This window comes from Nematolebias whitei, chromosome 14, assembly GCF_014905685.2.
Source record: "Nematolebias whitei isolate Nwh7 chromosome 14, NemWhi1, whole genome shotgun sequence".
Lineage (NCBI taxonomy): Eukaryota > Metazoa > Chordata > Actinopteri > Cyprinodontiformes > Rivulidae > Nematolebias > Nematolebias whitei.
Window position 1 is genome coordinate 45,661,044 of NC_056511.1, and position 24,749 is coordinate 45,685,792.

The 24,749-nt window shown below is 42.9% G+C and overlaps 1 protein-coding gene across 1 annotated transcript in view; it reads right to left on the minus strand.

Moving 5' to 3' along the window:
- Positions 1–16,919, minus strand: part of LOC119420343 (interstitial collagenase-like) — an 18,759-nt gene extending 1,840 nt beyond the window's left edge. Inside the window, exons 1-6 of the mRNA XM_037687730.1 lie at positions 16,818–16,919; positions 12,918–13,174; positions 7,380–7,528; positions 7,138–7,263; positions 6,095–6,260; positions 3,178–3,294 (exon numbers count right to left, since the gene is read on the minus strand). Of these exons, the coding sequence (XP_037543658.1) occupies positions 3,178–3,294; positions 6,095–6,260; positions 7,138–7,263; positions 7,380–7,528; positions 12,918–13,174; positions 16,818–16,919 (917 nt within the window). The remainder of the gene's footprint in view (positions 1–3,177; positions 3,295–6,094; positions 6,261–7,137; positions 7,264–7,379; positions 7,529–12,917; positions 13,175–16,817) is intronic.
- Between the last annotated feature and the right edge of the window lie 7,830 nt (positions 16,920–24,749).

Consider the following 24,749-nt stretch of genomic DNA (forward strand, 5'->3'; position numbering starts at 1 on the left):
CCTTCACTGTCCAGTTTTAAAACTCTTTTAAAAACACGTTTTTACTCCCTGGCTTTTAGCACACACTGAATTTATTCTGCACCGTTTTTATTGATTTTAATGTTTTAACAACTGTTTTTATGTGTTTAAATGTTCTTTATGTTATATGTACAGCACTTTGTGGCAGCTGTGGTTGTTTTAAAGGGCTTTATAAATAAAGTTTTATTATTTGTTATATTACTATCTTTAGAGCTAAGCATTTTCTTGGACATTTTCTGCTTGTGAAGAGCTACTTGGAAAGGTCAAAAACAGTTCTAGACAGAGGTGGGAGACATCCATGAATGTTTTGAACATGTTCAAAACTCAGTTGACAGGACTGTGTACCTTGTCACTCATCAGGAAATTGTGAAGAACTGCAAAATGTATTTATTTATTAATTAATCTTTATTTAACCAGGCAAATCCCATTGAGATCACAGATCTCTTTTACAAGGGAAGCCTGGACTTGAAGGCAGCCTAACATGCATGTTTTTGGTCTGTGGGAGGAAACCAGAGTACTCGGAGAAAACCCACGCATGCACGGAGAGAACATGCAAACTCCACCCAGAAAGACCCCAGGTCCAACTGGGGATTGAACCCAGAATCTTCTTGCTGTGAGGCAACAGTGCTAACCACTGATCCACCATGCTGCCAAATGCTTCAAGACATTCTGGAGATCCCATTATAAATGTTGTTGCTCAGCTAGTTGAAGCCACCTCAAAACGTCTACAAAACCAACACAACGCCAAGTTCAAAGAGTCTGATAATAGATGAAGAAAGAGAAACCTGCTGTGTGTCACACACCCTCTTCAGCTAGAGGTAAACACGGACTTTTGACACAGAAGATGACTGTGTGGCAGTGAGATGGAAAATAGTTGGACATTTATAAATAATCTGCCTTAGTCTACTCTTGTAGTCTCAAAGTTATTCAGGGGCAGCTCAAACAGCCAATTAAGACTCAAACAGGATGTGCAGATGTTCCAGATGCTAGAGGCCTTCACTTAAAGTAAATGGTAAATGGACTGTACTTATATAGCTCATTTCTATCTTACCAAGACACTCACAACACAATCTGTGCCTCATTTACCCGTTCATGCAGTGATGGGACACACATCAGAGGCAGCGAGGGGTTCAGTGTCTTGCCCAGTGACACTCAGCATAAGATAAGATATAACTTTATTGATCCCACAAGAAATTGTTGTGCCAGAGTTAGGGGCAGCTGTGGCTGAGTGGTTAGAGCAGTCGTCCTCCAATGCAAGAGCTGGGGGTTCGAATCCACCAGCAGTCACATGCTGAAGTGTCCCTGGGCAAGACCCTGAACCCCTCATAGCCTCTGATGTGTGTCCATCAGTGTATGAATGTGATCTAAAGATCTGATTAGTCTCTTTAGAACGATTTGTTCAATGAGCTTTGTAGAGATCTAGTATAGAGCTGTATGAATGAGGACACAGATTGTTGTAAAGCACTTTGAGTGTCTCGATAAGATAGAAAGGCGCTCTATAAGTACAGTCCAATTACCATTCATACAAAGGAATATACACAAGATATTAAAAAAATAACGGAGAATATAAAAATACCAACAAACTAAAATAAGTCTAAAATGGGTCAGGTGCAGACAGAAACATTATTTTATGTTTATTGTAGTGCAGGATTAATTTTATTGTCCTATGTGTAGAAAGGGGGAGGAGTTAAAAGGTTTGATAGCCGCAGGGAGGAAGGACTTCCTGTGTTGTTCTGTGGAGCACCTCGGTGGTCTCAGTCTACGACTGAAGGTGCTGTGGTGAGTCCAGTGTGGCATGCAGGGAGTGTGATGAGTTGTTCAGGATATGGTAAAACATCTGCAGCATGGTTCTGCAGACACCACCAAGTTGTAAAACATCTGCAGCATGGTCCTGCAGACACCACCGAGTGGTAAAACATCTGCAGCATGGTCCTGCAAACGTTAAAAGACCTGAGTCTCCTCAGAAGAAAAAGGTGACTCTGCCCTCTCTTGTAGAGGGAGTTGGTGTCAGCTGTCCAGTCCAGTTTATTGTCTAGGTGGACTCCCAGGTACTTGTAGCAGTCCACAGTGTCCACCATAGTACCCTTGATGTTGATAGGGTTGGGGGGGCTGACCTTCTTCCTGTAGTCCATCAGCAGCTCTTTAGTTTTTCCAACGTTGAGTTGCAGATGGTTCTGTCCACACCACTCTGCAAAGCTGTCCATGTGACTGCCGGTGGATTCGAACCCCCATCTCTTGCATTGGAGGACGAGTACTCTGACCATTCAGCCACAGCCGCCCCGTGTTGCCAATTTAGCAACTGTGTCACTACATTTAGTGAGTATTCTGAGTATTTAGTGAGTGCTGTTGTTTTCAGCACTTCCAGTCCTGCAGCATCTCCACCAGCTGCAGTCAGAGCAGCAGATATTCACACCTCTGGTTTTAGCGTGCCAGTGAACATGTGAAAAGCCCCCACTGGCTGGTCCTGCTCTGGCTCTCAGTCAGGTACATGTAATACTTTTCTTGGACTTTTAAGACATATATTCCTTTAGTGGGGAATTGGCAACACTGCAGTCACCAACAGAAGCTTTTGGAAAAGTTTGCTGCTCTGGCTCTGTTGAAGGAGTTAGCATGAAAATTAAGCTCTTCTGATTTTTAAAGTACAGTAATTGTAAAAAGTAGAATGACATTTATTAGTACTTGTACTGGTCCTTGGTATCAGAAAATACTCAAATGTAAGTACTTGTACTTCTTTTAGCTGCTCCTTCTTCAGGGGTCACCACAGCAAACTAACTCGCATGAAGACTTGGTGATTATTTTTACGCCGGATGCCCTTTCTGACGCAACCGCAGACCACTGAGCTACCACAGCCCTCTGTGTGGAGCAGGGAGCTGCCGACCATCCATCCCTGCACCCCGGGGAGCAGATGGTGGGGGTTAAGAGCCTTGTCCAAGGGGTTCAGAGTGGCGCAAATAAGGGTAGAGGCAAGTCTGGGTGTTTCACCTTTCCCACCACATTTTGATGTTGTCGGTATGGGGAGTTGAACCAGTGACCTTCCACTCACAAGCCCACCTTCTATAACCTCTGTGCCACCACGCCCTCAAAGAATATAAGTACTTTTACACAGTTTGAAACAAATGTGACATTGGCGCACCATTATTCTTAATAATGTGAACACACCTGTCTTTGAAAAACACAAGCTCTTGTTGTAATCCTGTCACAGCATCGAAGGACAGATGTGGATCACATTTGTCAGGTGTTCTTGGAGGAGGCCTTTTAGAGAGTCGTGAAATATACCTGGGGTTGACACCTGAAGGAAAATAAACAGCACTATAAGCAGGACATAATTCAAATTCAAGTAACAACTGAGTAAAAGCTGGCAAATGCAAACGTTTCAGAATACTTTAAAACTTAATTTACAAAGAAACCCCTCCTCAAAACACAGGGTGAACATTTGGGGATTAGTCAAATGCATCATGGGTTTTGTTGTGACGCTGAAAAGTCATCTAGCTGAACAAGCTGTTGCATTTGTGTGTACAGTATTCAAGTTTTGAAAACTGAACAGTAGATTTTAACTAAATGTGAAATTACATAAAATAAAGATTAATAAAATTAAACACATATTTGTCATTTAAGGCCAAGTATTTGTGAAGACATTAAATGCATATCGCCCATCACTACGGTGGCCCTAAGGTGTAAATGAACAACATTTGAAAAAACACAACAAAAATAACAAAATCACAACATTAGAAAAAAAAACAGAATTACATTAAGCCAAATAGGAAGGTTTTTTTTTTTTTACTTTATTAACAGCATAAAACCAAACAACAGAACAATATTCAATACATCCTGATGCATGCTCAATAATCCAGGTACAAAAATCTAAAAATGTTAAGTCAGGTCCTCTGGAGGCCTCCAGGTTCAATTGTCCCCCTCTTACAATGCTGTGATTGCTAGTATCACTCAGCCCTCTGTGAATAGTAAACAGCCATCAGGTGCTAATGATCCATTGTTAGGCTGATGGTCCTTCTTGAGCATGTGATCAGCTGGTTCTGGTTGTCAGCAGCAAACTGGTTGATCCACTCTGAGAAGGTGCTATTTAAGAGACTGAGCTGAATACAGCACCTCAGACTGAGGAAGTCTCTCAGATGAAAGATGAAATGTTTGTACAATTTTATTTATTAGGCCCGAGCAGCGAAACGCTGCAAAGGCCTATTGTAATCGCTCTGTTCAGGCCCGAGCTGCAATTTTTCCATCAAATGAATTGGCCTTTTGGGCCTTAACACATCCCAAAACTCACCAAATGTGGCGGACGCATCAGGACTGGTGAAAAATTACATATTTTAAGTGCGTGACAAAAATCGCAACAGAAACGGCTCAAGAGCGCCACCTGGAAATTTAAAAAAAAACCTCTGCATTAACTTTAGTTTGTTGTAGAAACAAGAAATTTGGTACACTTGTCCAATTCCGAAAGATGCACAGAAAACCCTCTGGCACCAACATTGTAGGATAAACAGGAAGGCGGCCATTTTGGAATGCTGGCCCAATTTTCACACTTTTTTGGGTTTACAGCATCCGCATTTGAACAAACTCCTCCTAGGGATTTCACTCAATCCATTTCAAACTTGGCCATTTTAGTCAAAAGGCATGGGGGACAAAAAGTTATCTAAACGGTGCGTTTCGGAGCATGCTGAAGGGGCGGGGCCAGACCTCAAATTTTGACATCTCGCCATGAAAAACGAAATGCTAAGAGCTCCTACACGAAAACTGTCTGAGACATGAAACCTTCAGTGATTGATCCACATCCGGTCCCCTGCAAGACTGAATGGTCAAATCATGACATCACTTAAGCCACGCCCCCTGACAAGAGGAAGTGTAAAGTTTTACATTGAACGGTCCCTATCTGACCCCTGTGACCTGATCAGCATGATGGTGTGTCCAGTGACCGAAGACATGTTGGTGTAACTTGCTTTCCAACACTGACAGATTTGGCCTTTGTGTACTCATGCTGTTTCTGTGAGTAGCAAGTCAACCATCTGGCTTAAAACATTTGATTGTTATACATGATGATTGATTGTTTTGGACAGATGGGTCCTTTTGCATGTGTTTAAAGCTTCTGAGATTCCTACAGGAGGTTGGCTTGAAACAGCAATGAAGACTACTTATGGGACAGATCTGGTTGGCAGGCCACAGACTGATGAAGTCTTCCGGATGGAAGACGAAACGTTTCTCCCTTAAACAAACTGGTCCAGATGAAATGGTTTAACCTTTTCTGTTGTTTTTCTGGGTGGAGTTTGCATGTTCTCTCCATGCTGCGTGGGTTTTCTTTGGGTACTCTGCTTTCCTCCCACAGACCATGGGCACCGGCGACCCCCATGACCCGAAAAGGAAGAAGCGGGTAAAGATGATGGATGGATGGATGGATGGATGGATGGATGGATGGATGGATGGATGGGTGGATGGATGGATGGATGGATGGATGGATGGATGGGTGGGTTATTGAGCAGCAGCAGGACTCCTAAAGATAATCAGTTTTAGATGTTCATCTAATAATTCACTTCTGAGAGTTTTAGTCAAATCTAAAAAATGTTAAGTCAGGTCCTCTGGACCCGTCCAGTGACAGACTTAACTTTTTTAAATTTTTCTACCTGGATTATTGAGCATGCATCAGGATATTTAGTCAAATCTGTTTGCTGGTTCACAAGATATTTTACTAATGACAGACAAATTACACACAGAGGCACGTGTAAAAACATTATTGCTCTGCCTCCTCCTTCAGTGGTTGTCCTTTTCTACATCCAAACCTGAACCCAAACAAAATGCTACAACAAGACATGAAGAGAGCTGTGCAACACGACGTTCTTACAAATCAGTGATCATGCTCTCAGAAGTGAAGTGTATTTTTCAATTGCCAATGTGATCTGCATCAGTGCATTTCACTAAAACCACTGTTTTAAAGTAAATTACATAGTTCATCTCCTCCACAGGCTTGAAGAAATAACATTTGTGAATTACACAATATAGGTTTATATTTGATTCATTGGAATAATTTTTTGAGAAAAAAAACATTGTAGCATCTTTGCCTTTGGATTTATACTCACCATAGAGTTGTTGGATATCTGTGACATCACTAAGAGAGAGTTGCAGTTTATAATTGGGTGCAGAGTTGTATGCTGGGAACATGATGGCCCCGATGTCAGGTGAGTGAGACAGGCCAAGCGCATGGCCAAATTCATGGGCTGCTACGACAGGTAGGCTGGTACCTGAAACAGGAACACAAGCCATGTGTAATTAAATTGTGAGTCAAACTACACTGAAAGAAGACTGGATGGAGCAGCTTGGCCCAGAGGAGGTTCAGTTTTATGGTATTGGATTTGATTCCTCGCCCCTGCAGCACCCCCAGGTGACCTTAGGTATAAGACTAGACCTAGACCCAGACCTAAATCCAACTGAGTATATGCACCAATAAAAAACAAAAAACATAATAATTCTAAATATTAATGAAAAAGGCTGTTCACATATGAAAGGTACAAAGTACTTTGTAGCACGAAGTATTGACTCATGGGGGTGAACACAAACAAGTCAAATTTACAGATTTTTTTTGTTTGTTTTGTCACAGCCATCCATCATCTTTTCCCACTTCTTCCTTTTTGGGTCACTGGGGTCACTGGTGCCCATGTCCAGCTGTCACTGTGAGAGGTGGGGGACACCTGGACAGGTCTCCAGTCCATCACAGGGACACACAGAGACAAACGAGACAAACAACCATTCACTCTCTCACCTAGGGACAATTTAGAGTCACCAGCCTAACATGCATGTTTTTGGTCTGTGGGAGGAAACCGGAGTACCTGGAGAAAACCCACATATGCACGGAGAGAACATGCAAACTCCACCCAGAAAGGCCCCGGACAGGGATTTGAACAGGCAACCTTCTTGCTGAGAGACAACAGCTCTACCAACTGATACATCGTGTTGCCAGAATGGAACATGAAAATGTTAAAAAGTTGCAGTGTGTGGACCATTTATAAAATTTGTTGCGCATTTAACCGTGAGTTCTTAATGAGGAAGACGAACATCTGTATTTAAACTTCACAGTGCTATTAATCTGTATAACCTATTAAAACATTTTAACTTTAGTACCAGTAGTATTCAAACTCCACTCCTCATCAGCATCAAAGTGCACGTCCCCTCCGATGTCAGAGCTGGGCAGAAAGGCATGAGCCAAAATTCCACCTTTATCATCAAAAACTGCACCATCTCCATGATCTGCAAGAAACAGGTTTACATACATTCCTGTCAAATTAATGCTTTAAATCGCGTTTTACTGTCATCATAAGTGTGCAGCACAAATAAACTGAAAATGTTTGATCCTCAGAGCTCACCACCACTGACAAATGAGATATCAATGTCAGAATGTTCCCTTTTCGCCTTGCAAACTTTTAGAAAAGCCACATTAGACCAGAGCTTCAATGCTGTCCTGAAGACTTTGTGGATCTGTTCAGCTGGGAATGGGATGTGTCCTTTGGTAATCCTGTAAAATTGAATATTATTCTTTAAATTTATTGATCTAAAATGATGTAACATGTTTTACATACATTTAAACAGTACATGAGAAAAGTACAACAATCTGAAAGTATTATAGGTCCATCCATCCATCCATCCATCCATCCATTATCTTTTACCTTTACCTTTTACCCGCTTCTTCCATTTTGGGTCACGGGGGTTGCCGGTGCCCATGTCCATCAATCACTGTGCGAGGGGCGGGGTACACCCTGGACAGGTCTCCAGTCCATCACAGGGACACATAGAGACAAACGAGAAAACAACCATTCACTCTCTCACTCACACCTAGGGACAATTCAGAGTTACCAATCAGCCTAACATGCATGTTTTTGGTCTGTGGGAGGAAACCTGAGTACCTGGAGAAAAAACACGCATGCACGGAGAGAACATGCAAACTCCACCCAGAAAGGCCCCGAACCGGGATTTGAACCGGCAACCTTCTCGCTGAGTGGCAGCAGCTTTACCAGTTGAACCACCGGTCTAGTGATGAAACTGATTATTTTTCTGTCAGTTTGCCAATATTCAGTTTTCTGACTGACTACTTTCAGGTGTAGTGCATGACAAACGTTCATGACTCCGAGCGAATCAACAACTTTTACAGTCTTCAATCATCAGAACTCATCAGTATCTTGCACAACACATCCGTTTCACCACTTGCTCTTGCCGAGGTCGTACGCATTTCTTTTCCCCTCCCTCTCCACTTTGCTTTGCTGCCCTGTCTGTCTGTGAAACTACTTCTGAGCCTCTCTTGCATTTCTTCCGAACCATAATTATGGACTTGATCTGACCAGTTGGTCCCTCAACTCAATTTACAACATTTCTTCGAGAGAAGACAGGCTTTAGGCGAGCCGATTTACCCTGTTGGCACGTACGCAGCTGGATATCTCATCGACTGGAAAACTTGATGTGTCCATCTCTGCTGCCATCTGTGGATTTTAAGGACGCATATTTAATTGGATTTTCGATAACTGGTTTTTGCTTTTTGGATTCAGCTGGTTGCTGGTTTTATCAACAATCAAGGAAGTCGTCAGCAGCAAATTTGGACCCGATCACGCTGCTTGCCTTTATGATGGCTTGGTTCATGTCTCGAGTACCCAGACTCAAATGCTTTGGGCAGAATGGATCAGATCTTGGGGATTTTACTCAGGCACGTTCCTTCGGTGTGGCCATGTAATTTGGACATTTCGGAACTGTTTGGACCAACAAGGACTCAAGGTAGATGTCATTAAGTTCTGCCTGTCCCCAAAACAACTGTGTTTATCTGAATTTGGCTCCCCTGTCTGGCCTTGAAGGCCATCTTATCTGAATTCACCTGGAGAACATGTGATCTGACGCTCTGCCCCGCCCCCTCCCCCTACCATCGAGGAATTTCCAACTGATCAACAAGAGGAAACCAGCTGAATAAACATTGTGTCATCATTTCAGGACTCTTGGATTCCCAAAGACGTTGTCCCTGGCCATTCCCCGACATCACTCGAGAATGTTTGCGGATCTCACTGGAGGGAACTTGTTGGTTATTCAATCCTTATCAGAACTTTTACAATGTCCTCGAGTGCATCCTTGAACGTTGCTCACCGCTCTTGTCGTCTCTCCCCACCCTCTGCGGAATGTCTACGTCACTATGTGCTGTATGTGCGAGGTATTTTTTAATATTAGAGTTTTTCTTCTCAGTCAAGAAGAAAAAGTTTAATAGGAATTTTTTTTTTTTTTTGCCTCCAATTCCTATGTGTTCCAGTTTCAGTACTTTTTGTCTGTCTAAGCAGCTCTCACTTGTAAATGAGTCTTCGAGGTTCAATGTAATTTATCTGTCTAAATGTATATTAAATGTTTATTGGTGTATATTTAGTTGGTGTTTTTCTTAGTTCATATCTTAGATGTTATCATTGTTTTTCTTTTACATTTTATTGTTGGATGTAACTGGGACCCTGTGGACATAGTTTCGCTCCACCACATGTACCACAGGTGCGAATGACAATAAGGAAACTTTGATTCTGACTCTGATAAAGGTTGAATGAAAAAAAAAACCTTGGGGACTTGATATACTAGCTGCATCAATTTTGGCTGCAGAAAGAAGGGGCAGTTCACAATTTCAGAACTTTCTCAATCCATTATTTTCACAAGCACACAAACTGTACGCAGGTGGGGAGGGAGTCAAGGACTGGTGTACTCTTTTCAAAAGGAAAAACAATGCTGAACATTTTCTTTTATGCCCTTTATAACCAACATGTTGCTATTCTCCAGTTAAGAAAATATTGACACACCATCTGATGTATGGGGAGTTTGGGTACAATCAGCATAGGAGCCACTCTGGGCCCTTGAGCAAGGCCCTTAACCCCCACCATCTGCTCCCCAGGGATCCCTAGATGGCAGCTCTCTGCTGCACACAGAGGGCTGTGGTAGGTCGGTGGTCTGTGGTTGAGTCAGGAAGGGCATCCGGAGTCAAAACAGTCACCAAGTCTCATGCGAGTTAGTTTGCTGTGGCAACCCCTGAAGAAGGAGCAGCCAAAAGGAAGGAAACAACAAGAAAAAACAATATCCATGTAAGTCCATGGGTTTTATGTCGCAGCTTTAATAATAATAAAACATGTTTTGTGAAAGTCAGCATTTTTCTAATTGCTTTGGTGGGATGGGGGTAGGGTGTCTCCAGTAGGAGTGCATTTTGTCCGTTTGTGGAAATGTTGAAAACTGTGAACCCTAAGTGCTCTGAGTGTTTACCTGCTGTATGAACAATGACAAAGTCCTCAAACTCTTTTTCTTACTGTTTCACTTACTGCTTAGTTTGGTTTAGAAAACAAAAAATATGTAGTTAGGTGTGGTTGACAAAACTGCTTGGATTAATTTTAACATGGTTAGGGTTGATGGAAAATAAACTATGTAATTAGGGAGAGAAAGTAAACATTTATTTAGATTTGGGAAACAAAATGACTTGTTAAGTTGGACAAACATAACTGCTTGATTATGTTTAGAAACCGTTTGGTTGAGTTTAGGAACCAAAAGTGTTTTGTTAGGTTTGGGAGCCAAAACTAGATTGTAGGGTTTGCAGAAAAAAATGCTTTGTTAGGTTTAGAAAACAAATCTATCTGATAAGGTTTAGGTTTTTAAATAATTTGGTTAAGTTTATAAGTCTAACTAGGTCTTCATGGAAGCCACAGTTGTTAAAATTACTGTATTTTCAGCCATAAACGTCGCACCACCCTATAAGTTGTATCAGTCCAAATATGTCTGATAAGTGGAAAAATTTATAAATATGTTGCTTAGCTGTAGAAGTCGCATCTATTATGCGTCATCGCTGACAACCCAGAAATGTGGGCCAGTGTTGTGCCAAATATCGATTGGCTGCCAAATGGCGGCCGCAGGAGCGTGCATGGGAGGACTTTAACAAGAATTTAACAAGATTAACACCGAAAAACAATTGTTGGTTTGCTCAAAATTAAAGTAAAGGTGTGTCTCAGTCTAACTTTTCATTAATAAATGCCCTTTGACGGTCAAATCAGCTGTATTTCAAAACCCGATTCGCGGAAGCGGGAGCGCGCAGAGTGACGAGTGGCTGTGCATTTCTTTGAAATTTAACAAGATAAACACCTAAAAACGGGCAGCACGGTGGCGCAACTGGAAGAGCTGCTGCCTCTCAGCAAGAAGGTTGCCGGTTCAAATCCTGGTACGGGGCCTTCCTGGGTGGAGTTTACATGTTCTCTCTGTGCATGTGTGGGTTTTCTCCAGGTACTCCAGTTTCCTCCCACAGACTAAAAACATGCATGTTAGACTGATTGGTAACTCTAAATTGTCCCTAGGTGTGAATGAAAGAGTGGATGGTTGTTTGTCTCGTTTGTCTCTATGTGTCCCTGTGATGGACTGGAGACCTGTCCAGGGTGTCCCCCACCCCTCGCACAGTGATTGCTGGACATGGGCACCAGCGACCCCCGTGACCCAAAATGGAAGAAGCGGGTAAAGACAATGGATAGATGGATGGATAATCACCTAAAAATAATTATCTTTTTCCTCGAAATTATAGTAAAGATGTATCTCAGTTGAACGTTTCCTTAACAAATGCACTTCACTTCACCACTCGCTCCCCACGAGATCGGATGCTTCCCTCCCTTCCTCTCCGCTTTGCTTTGCTGCTCTGTCTGTCTGTGAAATTACTCTGAGACTCTCTTGCATTTCTTCCGAACCATAATTATGGACTTGTTTTTTGACCAGTTGGTCCCTCATCTTAATTTACAACATTTCTTCCAAGAGAAGACAGGCTTTGGGCGAGCCGATTTACCCTGTTGGCACGTACGCAGCTGTATATCTCATCGACTGGAAGACTTGATGATGTGTATCTCTGCTGCCATCTGTGGATTTTAAGGACGCATATTTAATTGGATTTTTGATAATTGGTTCCTGCTTTTTAGATTCAGCTGGTGCTGGTTTTATCTACAATCAAGGAAGTCGTCAGCAGCAAATTTGGACCCGATCACGCTGCTTGCCTTTATGATGGCTTGGTTCATGTCTGGAGTACCCAGACTCAAATGCTTTGGGCTGAATGGATCAGATCTTGGGGATTTTTACTCAGACACGTTTCCATCGGTGTTGGCCATGTTAATTTGGACATTTCGTAAATATGAATACATCACTCCTGTCCTTTCTTCTTTGCACTGGTTCCCAGTTCAGTTTAGGACACAGTTCAAGCTGCTGCTGTTTGATTGAATTTAAAGCTTTGAATGGCCTTCCCCATGAGCTGCGTGCCATCTCTGATCTGGTTCTGTTCAAAGCCAAACTGGAAACCTACTTATTTAAAAGGGCTTTTAATGTTTAACTTTTAGTATTTTAGAATTTATTTATTTTATCTCTTTTACCTTCTTTTATTGTGGCTGTGTTTTTAATTTGCACTGATTTATTGTGTCCTGTTTTTATTAGTTTTATCTTGTAAAGCACCTTGATCAATGCAAGGCGTTGTTGGAAGGTGCTATAGAAATAAAGTTTATTATTATTATTATTATAAGTCGCAGGGCATGTAAATTATAAAAAAAACTGCAACTTATAGGCCGGAAAATACGGAATATGTCATCTCAAACCTGATTGGTGGACCAGTGACAGTGAACCAAACAAAACTGCTGTCACAGCATTGTCAGAGGCAACGTTTGCGAGGACGACACCCTGGACTCAGGAGAAGTGAAGTGCGTGGGGTTCACCTTAGTCTAAGCTGAAACTCTAAACTTACTTCAGGTCTTCACTTTGATGATGACCGTAAACACTTAACTCAAAAGTAAAAATCAGAATGTTTGCATCTGATGTATGATTTGCTTGCTTTAGCATCTAGCTGAGAGCATTGCAGCATTTTCACAACATTGCCTCGTGATCCGACGTCTGACCTGTAGCTGATTATGCGATTTTTCCAGCGAAATGTTTCTCCAAACTGCTCCACATCTGACAGTCCACAGCGTGGCTTTTTCATAACTGCAAGAGTCTCTGCATTAAGTTCTCCACTGGGAGGAAAACCAAAGAAGCGCTGCATTTTCTTGACCTTTTCGCTGAGACGCACCTTCTTGTCCAAATCTTTGCCGGACTCCACAGCCCTCTTTGGTCTGTCCGACTCAGACCGGTAGCCATAGAAGTGCTCTAGATATTCCTGCAGGAAATAAATCGCGTTACATCTATGAGAGAGAAAAGAGCTTGTTGAAACAAGGACAAAAATAATAATAATTTTTCTTACTGAGCTACTGTCTCTTGTCAGTCCAGCAGACAAGGAACATACAGTAAACATGTCTTGTAAAATTATAGCACAGTAAACATTCCCAACATTTCTTTTCAAACCTTTAATACAAAGTGCAGAAACATTGCTGAACACGGGTTATTGCAGGTGTCAGTATGATTTCTTGCACATGTATTGTTTAACATCTAATTTATGAGATTACTGCACATTTATGAACATCTGGATCTGAGACTCAATGACCAATTGAATCTAAAACAATTATTTACTTTTATTTAACCAGGCAAATCCCACTGACATCACAGATCTCTTTTGCAATGGAGACCTGGGGCTAAAGGCCTAACATGCATGTTTTTGCAGAATAATGCAGAAAAAGCCAATAAACACAAGACAACTTTAAAAAATGGTCAACTGTGACTCTAATGACGTTTAACTTGAACCCAGCCTCACTGTTACCTGACCCATGTCACAAAATGTCAGAGCAGTTTGAAATCAGTAAGCAGAGCAGCATTTGGCTTTTGTATTTAAATTACATTTATTATGGAGTGATGGTACGGAGGTTAGAGAAGGTTCCCCTCAGCCAATCAGCACAAACACATTTGGCTTGTCTGCCGTCAGAAGAGCTGAACCCAAGTGCAGGAGGACGACAGGAGGCTCGTGGAAAAAATCAAAAGTATTTATTTTTAGATTGGGAGGGCTATGGCCCCGAGAAGCGTTCCTGGGTCTTCAGTTGACACATTCTAGACAAGTCCCTGATTAGGACTTTTCACCATGCCCACCCTGAACAACCTGGCGGCCCTTCGGGAGCTGGGCCATAGGGAGGGGCTCTGTCACGTTTGGACCCCTGCCCACGTTTTTATCCATGTTCTGCTCCTCTGATCATCTTTGGTTTATACTCTTCTCTGGACTCTCTCCCTCTGTCATTACTAGCTGCCTGTCAATCACCTCTGGGCAGCCTGCCTACCTGACTCTCCCTGATCACAGTAATCAGTCCTTATGCTCTACACCTGGTGCCAGCCCTTTATAAACTCAGCTCTTGCCACAGCAAGGTGCCAGATTATTGAAAGCCTCACAGCAGGTAAATTATCCAGCATTCCTCATCCCTAGTGTCAGTTTATGACCACAGCTTCGTTCTCGACTCCTCGTCTTGACTTTGTCCCTGTCTGGATACCACGCCTGCAGCTTACACAGTACGACCTCGCTCTCCTCTTTGACCACGACTACAGAGATTCCTTTTTGCATCGTTTGCCTGCTGGCACTGCCCCTGGCTCTCGACCCCTGCTACGTCCCTGGATTCTGTTTCCTGCCCAGCCCTCCAACGCTCTCTGCCTCAGCCCAGCTCCTGCCACAGAAGATTAGACCAGAACCGAGGTCCGGATCCTCACCAGATGCTGCCTTTGAAAAATAAAACCTTTTTTAAATATTTTTGAGTCAGGTGTTGTGCTGATTCATACAGACCCGTTACAAGTTGAGTGAATTTCAGCACATTTTGTGTTGTCTGGGGCCAGTTGGTTGTGGCAGCCATCTTAATTTAGGTTGGCATCTAGGAATAGATGAAGTCCAGCATATCTATCTCTCTCTCGCTCTCTCTCTCTCTCTCGCTCTCTCTCTCTCGCTCTCTCTCTCGCGCTCTCTCACTCTCTCTCTCTCTCGCTCTCTCGCTCTCTCTCTCTCTCTCTCTTGCTCTCTCTCTCTCGTGTCTTATCCTTGTTGAGACTTCACTGTAACATGATGTTCTTTTCGGGTGGCACGGTGGTGCAATTCATAGAGATGCCGTCTCTCAACGAGCAGGTCGCAAATTCAAATTCCAGTCGGGGGCCTTTCTGGGTGGAGTTTGCATGTTCTCTCCGTGCATGCGTGGGTTTTCTCCGGGTACTCCAGTTTCCTCCCACAGATCAAAAACATGCATGTTAGGCTGATTGTGAATTGTCCCTAGGTGAAAGAGACAGGGTGAATGGTTGTTTGTCTTGTTTGTCTCTATGTATCCGTGTGATGGACTGGACACGTGTCCAGGTGTCCCTGTGATGGACTGGAGACCTGTCCAGGGTGTACCATGCTTCTCACACAGTGACTACTGAATATGGTCACCAGTGACACTCACGACCCAAAAAAGAAGAAGTTGGTAAAGATAATATGGATGGATGGATGGATGGATGGATGGATGGATGGATGGATGGATGGATGGATGATGTTCATTTCATGTTAAGGTTTGTTGAACATTTCCTTTTTTACCTTTCTCCACTTGTCCATTATAAATAAATATTTACACCAAATATAATTATATGTTAATTATCAGAATATAATGTTCCCACATACACAAGTAAACTGAAAACAATTTAGAAAGAACAAAGTCCATGCTCAATAATCCAGATATAAAATCCAACATTTTTCAGTCAGGTCATCTGGACAGTTTCTTTTTTTGTGCTGAAACATTTCACCTTCCATCCAGAAGGCTTCATCAGTCAAGGAAACACAACAAAACTGATTCTTCCCCCAACAGCTTACTCCAAAGTGGAACAAACCAGTTCTGCTTATGATAAGATGGTCTCTTTGGTACGCCCCTCCTCCATTGCCGGCCCTCTTCCTTGTTGACAGTTGTGTCAAACTGGTTGAAAACAACAAAGTCCATGCTCAATAATCCAGGTATAAAATCCAACATTCATCAGTCAAGGAAACACACAACAAAACTGATTCTTCCCCCAACAGCTTAATCCAATGACCTGATGAAGCCTTCCGGATCGAAGAGGTCAGTTGCCGGCGTGCTGTGTTGTGTGTTTCCTTGGCTGATGAAGCCTTCCGGATGGAAGAAGAAACATTTTAGCAAAAAAAAAAAAAAAAACTGTCCAGATGACCTGACTGAAAATTGTTGGATTGAGGTTTAAATCATTGCCATTTGGCCAAGACCAATTCAAGATGGCTGCCACAGCCAGATGTCCTTACCAAACACAAACGTAGTGATAACATGTCCAATTTTACAGGTTTTCAACTAAAATTTTGGTATGGAAGAATAATCAGTATAAAATAGAAATAACCAATCAAAAACCTTGGTTAAAAGTGTTGGACCAATACGGTTTGTCGGTTAGCAAAATATCTCATGAACTACTGAATAATTTTCATTCAAACTCTGTACACACAACTAATTAACTCTTGGAAAAAAACACAAATCAAGATGTTTGCCTCATCCCACTGACCTTAAAAGATGCAAAAAAACAAGTTTATAGTTTAACCAGATTTACAGATATGAAGCTAAAATCAGCCGAGAGTCATTTCCAACACAACAGATCATAAAACATAAAAAAATAGCTTGAGATTGCACATCCAGTTATTTTCTGATCTTAGTCTAAATCTCTGGCATGAAAAGCTGCTATGTATTCTTTGAAGAAATGCTAGTTGCACATATTTTAATAAGCTTTTATTGAAGCCCAGAATGTAGAACAGTGAAGCAAATGATTGCAAGGCTCCACTCGGGTTTGAATAGCTTGACTGCACCATGTTTTAAAAATCACTGCAGTTTTACCTCAGAACAAAGAACTTGTTACTCCGCAGATACATTGTAAAATACCTCTGCAAACTTCTGGTCGGCTTCAGAGAGTCCAGCTGGAGGCTGAGAAGACAGGCCGGGGGTGCGGAGGGGTAAAGCCCCCACATGAATACTGCCGGCCATGAGAGTAAGAGTCATCCACAACATGTTCATGTTGAGCAGGTAGGAGTCCCGGTGTGCCGAGCAGCAAACGTGCGGCGCTGAATGTACAGAGCAGCCAGGACCACCTGTTAATTACACGCCAGTCCTCCTGTCTCAACAAGAAGTGCAAGGTGGCTTCACACATTTCTCTTTAATGTCTCTCCAAATGAAATGGAAGCCCCAGCACAAACACAGCTTCTTGTCCAAAATGATACCAAACTATCAGCTTCTATATATTTAGCCAACATTCCTGACTGTCCCATCCTCTCCAGGGCTCAAGGGAGTTACAGAGCTCCTTAACCTGCAGGGAAACCATTACCAAACAAATGGATGCACAAAGTCAACATGGAAAATTAAATTAATAAATAAGCCGCGAGGAGCCAACCGAGATTAAAGTAAAAATTCAGCTGAAGCAGTTTTATCTTCATGTAGAATCTACATAACAATGTCCTTCAAACTCTTTTGTTTGTTTGTTTGTTTGTTTATTGTTTCAGTAACAAAGTTGACCTTAAAGTATATCATACAATTATTATTATTATTATTTTTCATTCAAACTTTATTTCTACGGGTTAGTCTCATTGAGCCACGAGGACTCATTTACAAGAGAGACCTGGTTTAGACAAAGAACACAGACGAGATACAGACAGCAACAGACAAACACATTAAAGTTAAATAAGAAATTATATAAAAATATCAACAATGTGCAGAATGGGAAATCCCTTAGACCAAATGGCTTTCTATCTGAGTTTGTAAGATATTTTCAAGTCTACTCTCACCCTTATTAATGTCTGTGTTTGAAAAGTCAGTTGCTGCACAGACTTTGCCACTATCCATGCATCAAGAAGTAATCGCACTGATACCTAAGATCTTCTTAGATCTTCTAAGATCTTCTTAGATCTTCTAAGATCTTCTTAGATCTTCTAAGATCTTCTTAGATCTTCTAAGATCTTCTTAGGTATCTTCTTCTTGGCTCTCGTCCAAAGCCAAGCAGAAAAAGTCCAAACTTGCCACTTCACGTTGCAGATGAAGCTCCAGATTTCCAGCAATGTCCTCGATCCTTCTCGTCTTGGTTCGCCTGGACAGCGGGACTTGCTCAAATGTTTCTTTTTTCCAGGACAACTTAGCGCTGCAGAGTCCACCAAGCACTCTTTGACAACCCCCCTCTGAGAATGGCTTCTTGTTGTTAGTGAGTGTGTGGGATGTCACAAAGCTAGTCTCGGCTGCTGCATCCCTGCATGTGTGAAGTTTGGTAAAAAAGCCTTGATGCATCTGTAGCTTAGCTAGCAAAGCTTCAGACGTCTGCACCCTTTCAGCATCTGTCAAGTTTCTGCATTTCTCTGCGTGTTTTGTCTCTTAATGTTAACTCAAACTGTAATCCTTAAACACAGCTCTACCTTCGACTTCAGTAAATATTTAGCAGTCCTGTTTTAGTTGAGCACCGTGCACGCCGTATCTCATTCCTTTTTTTAGCATGAATGGACATATTTGAGGGCTGACGTCTTGTGACCGGCTCATGACAACAGTTCAATCATGTGCATTGTGCATGTCTTGATTTACGTATTGCTTCATTTTGTACGTGAATAAAAAAACATTAAAAATAAAAGCACTGCAGCTTTAGTCCACGCATGAGGTAAACTTCGAAAATATGTTTATTTGTAATTCCCTTTATAAGAGTCAACCAAAGGCCCCCATGTGGCCCTGGGGCTGTACGATGCCAGGTCTGCTCTAAACGCTCAGGGTAACACATGACTGAGTTGCATGTTCCTCACTGACATTGTTTCACCTTTTATTTGATTTTAATAGCTTTTTGTTGAATTATTGTTGTCTGTACTTTATGTTATCAGTCTAAAACAGGTATCTATTGAAAATGAGTCGCTGTGACTCATTGAGACTAACCTGTCCAAATAAAGGTTGAATGACTGGAAAAATGTTGGAGGAAAACCGGGCGCAGTTTTAGGTAAGGGGTGTTTGCCGTCGGGATAAACTGAGGTGCTGATTGGTCAGTTGCTGACATGCCTGCTGGACTGATTGACCGGTGATGTCAAGGATCCAACTCGTGTGGAGACGGAGCCAGGGCAGCCCTGAGGCAGCGGAAGCGGTGTTCGTTGTTTTTATGTGGTTAATAAAGGTTCTTAAAAAAAGAACCCAGGGAGCTCTGGGCCTGTGACCCATGCGATCAGACCAGCCCACTAGGAAATGTCCCAGTCCTCCCGATTAGCCTCTCTGGGTTTGCACATACACAATAAATAAATAAATAAATAAATTTTTGGATGATGTTCACATGAAAGAGCTTTAATCATCATTTGTGTGTGGCACAGTGTTTACCAATGATACTGTTAATTTGTGGAAATATCTGAGCTGGTGAAGATTCTGTCGTCCAGGACATGGTACAAAGCTCAAGCCAAAAACAATTGGACTTTAGGCTTGTCCTGATCCTGGTTCTGCTGGAGGTTTCTTCCTGTTAAAGGGAGTTTTTCTTTCCACTGTCTCCACTGTGCTTGCTCAGGATGGGAGACTGCAACGAAGTCAAGATTCAACTTGTCTGCTGGATTCCTTAGATAGAGAACTTTACTAACTGTCTTTTATGTGAATGTTCCTGTAAAGTCCCTGAGACAACTTGGTTGGGACTTGGTGCTTTATAAATAAACTGAATTGAAATTTGTAACGGAAGACATTTCACTTCTCACCTGAGGAGCTTTCTCAATTCAAAGAACGGAGAGTGAGGAGTTCAAGTTATAAAGCTGAGGTAAGCTAGATGCATATGCAGATTTCCTTATCAATCCTGACAATGGGGGTTTGTTAGGGTCTAGGCTGACGGCGTTATAACAATATAATGTAGGCTTTATTACCCGTTTTTAATGCAGTGTCCCCCGAGGGCCCAAAGATCACTGTCATTTAATACTGACTTTCAGCCTTGTTCTATGAACTCAGAGATCCGGGCGCAGCGAACACAGTTGGTAAAGCTGCCACCTCTCAGCAAGCAGGTTGCTGGTTCAAATCCCGGCCTGCGGACCTTTCTGGGTGGAGTTTGCATGTTCTCTCCGTGCATGCATGGGTTTTCCCTGGGTACTCCTTTTTCCTCCCACAGACCAAAAACATGCATGTTAGGCTGATTGTTATAGGATCCCCAGTTTTTCCCCCTGAAACCACTTTCTTCCACAGCACTAATCACCTGATCAGCCACACCTGTGCCTGTTTCCAGACCTGCACCTCCTGCACCACTTAAGCCTCAGCCAGATGTTCAGTCTTTGCTGGAGCATTAATTGCCACTGTTAATTCTGCTAAACGCTCCTAATGACAACATTAAAGATCAAATTGCTACCCGCGAGGCCCCCCATGACTTAGAAAAACTAATAAACCTCGAAATGCACATAGACAATAGAAATAGAGAATGCTACATGGAGAAAGAGCACAAGTTCTGGGATTTTTCTTCAGGCGGAAGTGATCCTTCCACTCCAGTGCTCTCCGAACCGGAACCTATGCAGGTGGGCCAGACAAGACTTTCTCCTCAGGAAAGACAGTGGAGTCACTGCCAATGTATGTTTCTACTGTGGCAAGAGCAGCCATTATATTAAAACCTGCCAGCTCTGTTTAGAAGGGAGGAACCTAAATACTGGTGAGTAATCTGACTTCTTCTCCTGGTAAAAACTTCTGTCTGTCTGTTATTATTTGTGTTGACAACAACAATTTTCTCAATCAGGCCCTGATCGACTCTGGAGCTGAACAAAATTTGATTAGCCTTGATATTGTGCAACAACTGAACATTCCTACTGTCTCTTTAGACTGTCCATCCATCCATTATCTTTACCCGCTTCTTCCATTTTGGGTCATGGGGGTCGCTGGTGCCCATGTCCAGCAATCACTGTGCGAGGGGCGGGGGACACCCTGGACAGGTCTCCAGTCCATCACAGGGACACATAGAGACAAATGAGACAAACAACCATTCACTCTCTCTCTCTCACCTAGGGACAATTTAGAGTTACCAATCAGCCTAACATGCATGTTTTTGGTCTGTGGGAGGAAACTGGAGTACCCGGAGAAAACCCACACATGCACGGAGAGAACATGCAAACTCCACCCAGAAAGGCTCCAGACCGGGGGTTTGAACCAGGGACCTGCTCGCTGAGAGGCAGCAGCTCTAACAGCTGCGCCACCGTGATCCTCACTATTTTTTCAAAAGTGCCATATTGACAGATCAAAGTCAAGGGGAGAGCTGCGATATCACCCCAAGTCACTCAAATAAAAGAAAAACAATGAAACAACCCACCTATGAACAAAAAAGAAACACAGCCAGCACATTATCTGTTTAAATAAAATGTACTTTAGTACTGAAATGAGCGGAAGCTGTGGTGCACGTTCTTGACTTTCTTTATGTTGTATTTGTAATTTGTTGTTGCAGCCACACGGAGACATTCAAGATGAGCATGGGTCAGTTGGTTTCTCTGTTTTTGCTTGATAGTGTTCATGGTTGAAAACGTTAACTCATGGGTGTAAAAATTCAGCTTTTAACTATTACCCCAATCCCATGAAGAAAACACAAGTCAACAATAACAATAAATTCCAAAGTCCATGCTCAAAAATGAATATGCTGTAATATGTGTAGGAATGAAGATGCCTCCTTCACATTTCCACCTGCCCCCTCATGTAACCATGCCTAGAACCGGCCCTGTAAGATGCTCCTACTTCCTTCACCGTGGATCTGACAGCAGATGCGGAGACGTGCACGGCTGGTAACTGATCCATCTGAGATTAACAAAACATTTTTTACGTCTTTTGAGCAAAGAGTCAGTGGATGCGCATGGCCAGTGATGATCAGCTGATTCATCTGAAGATTAACAGGACTTTTTTTTAACCTCTAAGGGACCGGTCGGACCTGTCTCCTCCTCAACAAGTAGATTAACACATTATTCGTAAAACCACATCAAAGAAGCCCGAGCCGACATGCGCAATTATTGCGCAATGCGCCAGCACATTTTAAGAATGTACTGGCTGTTCTGGCGTATTGTTGTAACCTGTCACGAGAGCCACCAATAAAGCATGGAGAGCCACATGTGACTCGGGAGCCGCGCAATGAGTATCCCTGTTTTAGACAAACACACCAGTGTAGCAGCTCTCACCGGCCAGACCATCTCATCCATCTCCCTCATGACCCGTAAGCTCCATCTGGTCCTTTCAGGCAACCACCATGAAAAATGTGAGTTCTTTGTTTTTAAATCACCTAGACCTCAACTTGTTTTGGTCTATCCATGGCTTAAGAAACACAACCCACTTATTATGGGGGAGTGGTGGCGCAGAGGTTAGAAGATGGGCTTGCGATCAGAAAGTCGTAGGTTCACCTCCCGGTACCGTCAACATCAAAAAATGTGGGTGGAAAAGGTGAAACACCCACACCTCCCTCCACGCTCATTCGCCCCACTCTGGACCCCTGAGCAAGGCCCTTAACCCCCACCATCTGCTCCCTAAACAGGTCTCTCTTGAAAATGAGTTCTCGTGGCTCAATGAGATTACCTGTATAAATAAAGGGTAAATGGATAGAAAAAAAAATAACTGGAGAGATAACTTGATTAAAAGATGGGGAGAGACATGTTTGGTTGAATATCTGTGCTCGACTGTTTCTCCTGGCTCGCTCCTCTGGCTCACTCCACTGGCTCGCTCCTCTGGCTCGCTCCTCTGGCTCGCTCCCCTGGCTCGCTCCACTGGCTCGCTCCACTGGCTCGCTCCCCTGGCTCGCTCCTCTGGCTCGCTCCTCTGGCTCGCTCCCCTGGCTCACTCCTCTGGCTCGCTCCACTGGCTCACTCCTCTGGCTCGCTCCTCTGGCTCGCTCCTCTCTCCTAACACTGAAAAAATTGATCTTTCTAAAATACCCTACACTTATCACCCACTAGCTCGTGTGTTCAGTAAGCATGAAGCCATATCTTTACCCCTCATACACCCTATGATTCCTCCATAGACCTCCTCCCAGGTGCTCCTCTGCCCTCCAGCAGACTGTATAACCTGTTGGGCCCTGAGAGAGAAACTATGAGGAACTATATAGAGGAGTCCTTAAAGACTGGCATCATTTGTCCTTACACTTCACCCCTTTTATTTTTCCTTCTATTCTCTTCTATGCTCTTTTGTCCTGTGAACCCTTAAAAAGACTCTTTTTTTTCCTGCATACCTCCTAATTGGAAGGATCAGCTGGTCTCTCAACAAAATCGATCAACTTCTCCCGACAGGAGTCAGGGTAAGGAGGACCCCTCTGACCTCGACGGAAACAAATTGGATTCATGATGACAACTGGTTATTTTGCTGTTTGGGTTGGTGAAATCTTGGATTTGTCTACAAATTCGTGTGGAGGTGTTGAAGCTCGACAGTGCTCAGACTGAATGGGAGAAGCTGCGAAAGGGAATTGGAGCTGCTGTTATCAGGACTGTGATCTCCCTGGCAGCACTCATGAATGGTGGAATAATCTGGAGAAGCTGTGAGCTCGACTTTTGGAGTAAAAGATCAATTTGGCTATTTTGGAGTTCCATCAGAGGAATATGTACCAGTGAGACTTTAAAGGCAGAAACAACAATTCACGAGTTCTTCCTGACCCAAACTGTGGCCTTGATGCCGGACTTATCTCAACTCCTCCTGGAATGTTTTGAAAACAACAAAGATGCTTTGACCGTCTCCTCACCCCTCCCTTCCCCAAGGCCATGGACATAACAGAACCTCAACTGAGCTGAAGATGAACGTCACCTCTTATCTGGACAATGGCTGTGGGGAGGGGGGCTCTGGACTATGCTACAACTTTCCCTTAAAAATTCTCTGTCTTCACCACCTATATGTTCATGTATAACGTCTGTTTATGTTGCTTTGCTGTGGGAGGTTTTTTGATGCCTCAAATTGTGCCCTGTCTAGGACACGGTGTGACAGATCTTTTTTTTTATACCGTCTCTCCTCATGTTTTCTTTCCTTTTCTCATCTAAGCAAAATATTATTCTGAATAAGAATAAGAGGGTCGCACTAATTATTTATAGCTGCAGCTTCATGCACTCCGCCCATCTTTGGACGACTGTACATACATATTCGCGTTGTATCTCGGTGCAATGCCAATAAAGTTTATTCTGATTCTGATTCTCAGTGCAGGATTCTTTTTTTTCCAAGAAGGATGAAACCCCTCAGGGTTTCAGAGGACTTCAGAGGAGCTGGCAGGTTTTAATAGAATGGCTGTTCTTGCCACAGTAGAGACATACATTGGCAGCAACTCTCCGCAGTCTGTCCTCAGGAGAAAGTCTTGTCCGGCATCGATTTCAGAGGATTGAACCAAATCACTGTAAAAAAAAAGTATCCATTACCGCTCATCCAAACTTCCACTGGTATGTCATCAGGTGCCTGCCTTCATCATCTTCATTCTTTTCAGGGCTTTCTGGACTTCATCCTCAGTAATCTGTGTACGAACAACTCCAGGATGCTAAAATATGCACAAAACTGGACTTATACAATTCCTATCACTTGGTTAGAATCCAAGAGGGGGACGAATAGAAGACCACATTCAAACCCCCCCCCCCCCCCCCCAGGACACTTTGAATACCTGGTTATGCCTTTTGGGCTTACTAATGCAGCTGCTGTCTTCCAAAACCTGACTAATGATGTTCTAAGAGACTTTTTGAGTCTATTTGTATTTTTATACCTCAACGACATTCTGATTTACTCCAAAGGCCCATTGCAGCACATCAAACATGTCAAGGCAGTTCTCCAGAGGCTCCTGGAGAACAAGCTGTATGTAAAAGCTGAAAAATGTGAGTTTAATGTGAGTTTCGAAACAAAGATGGCATCTTATCAGGT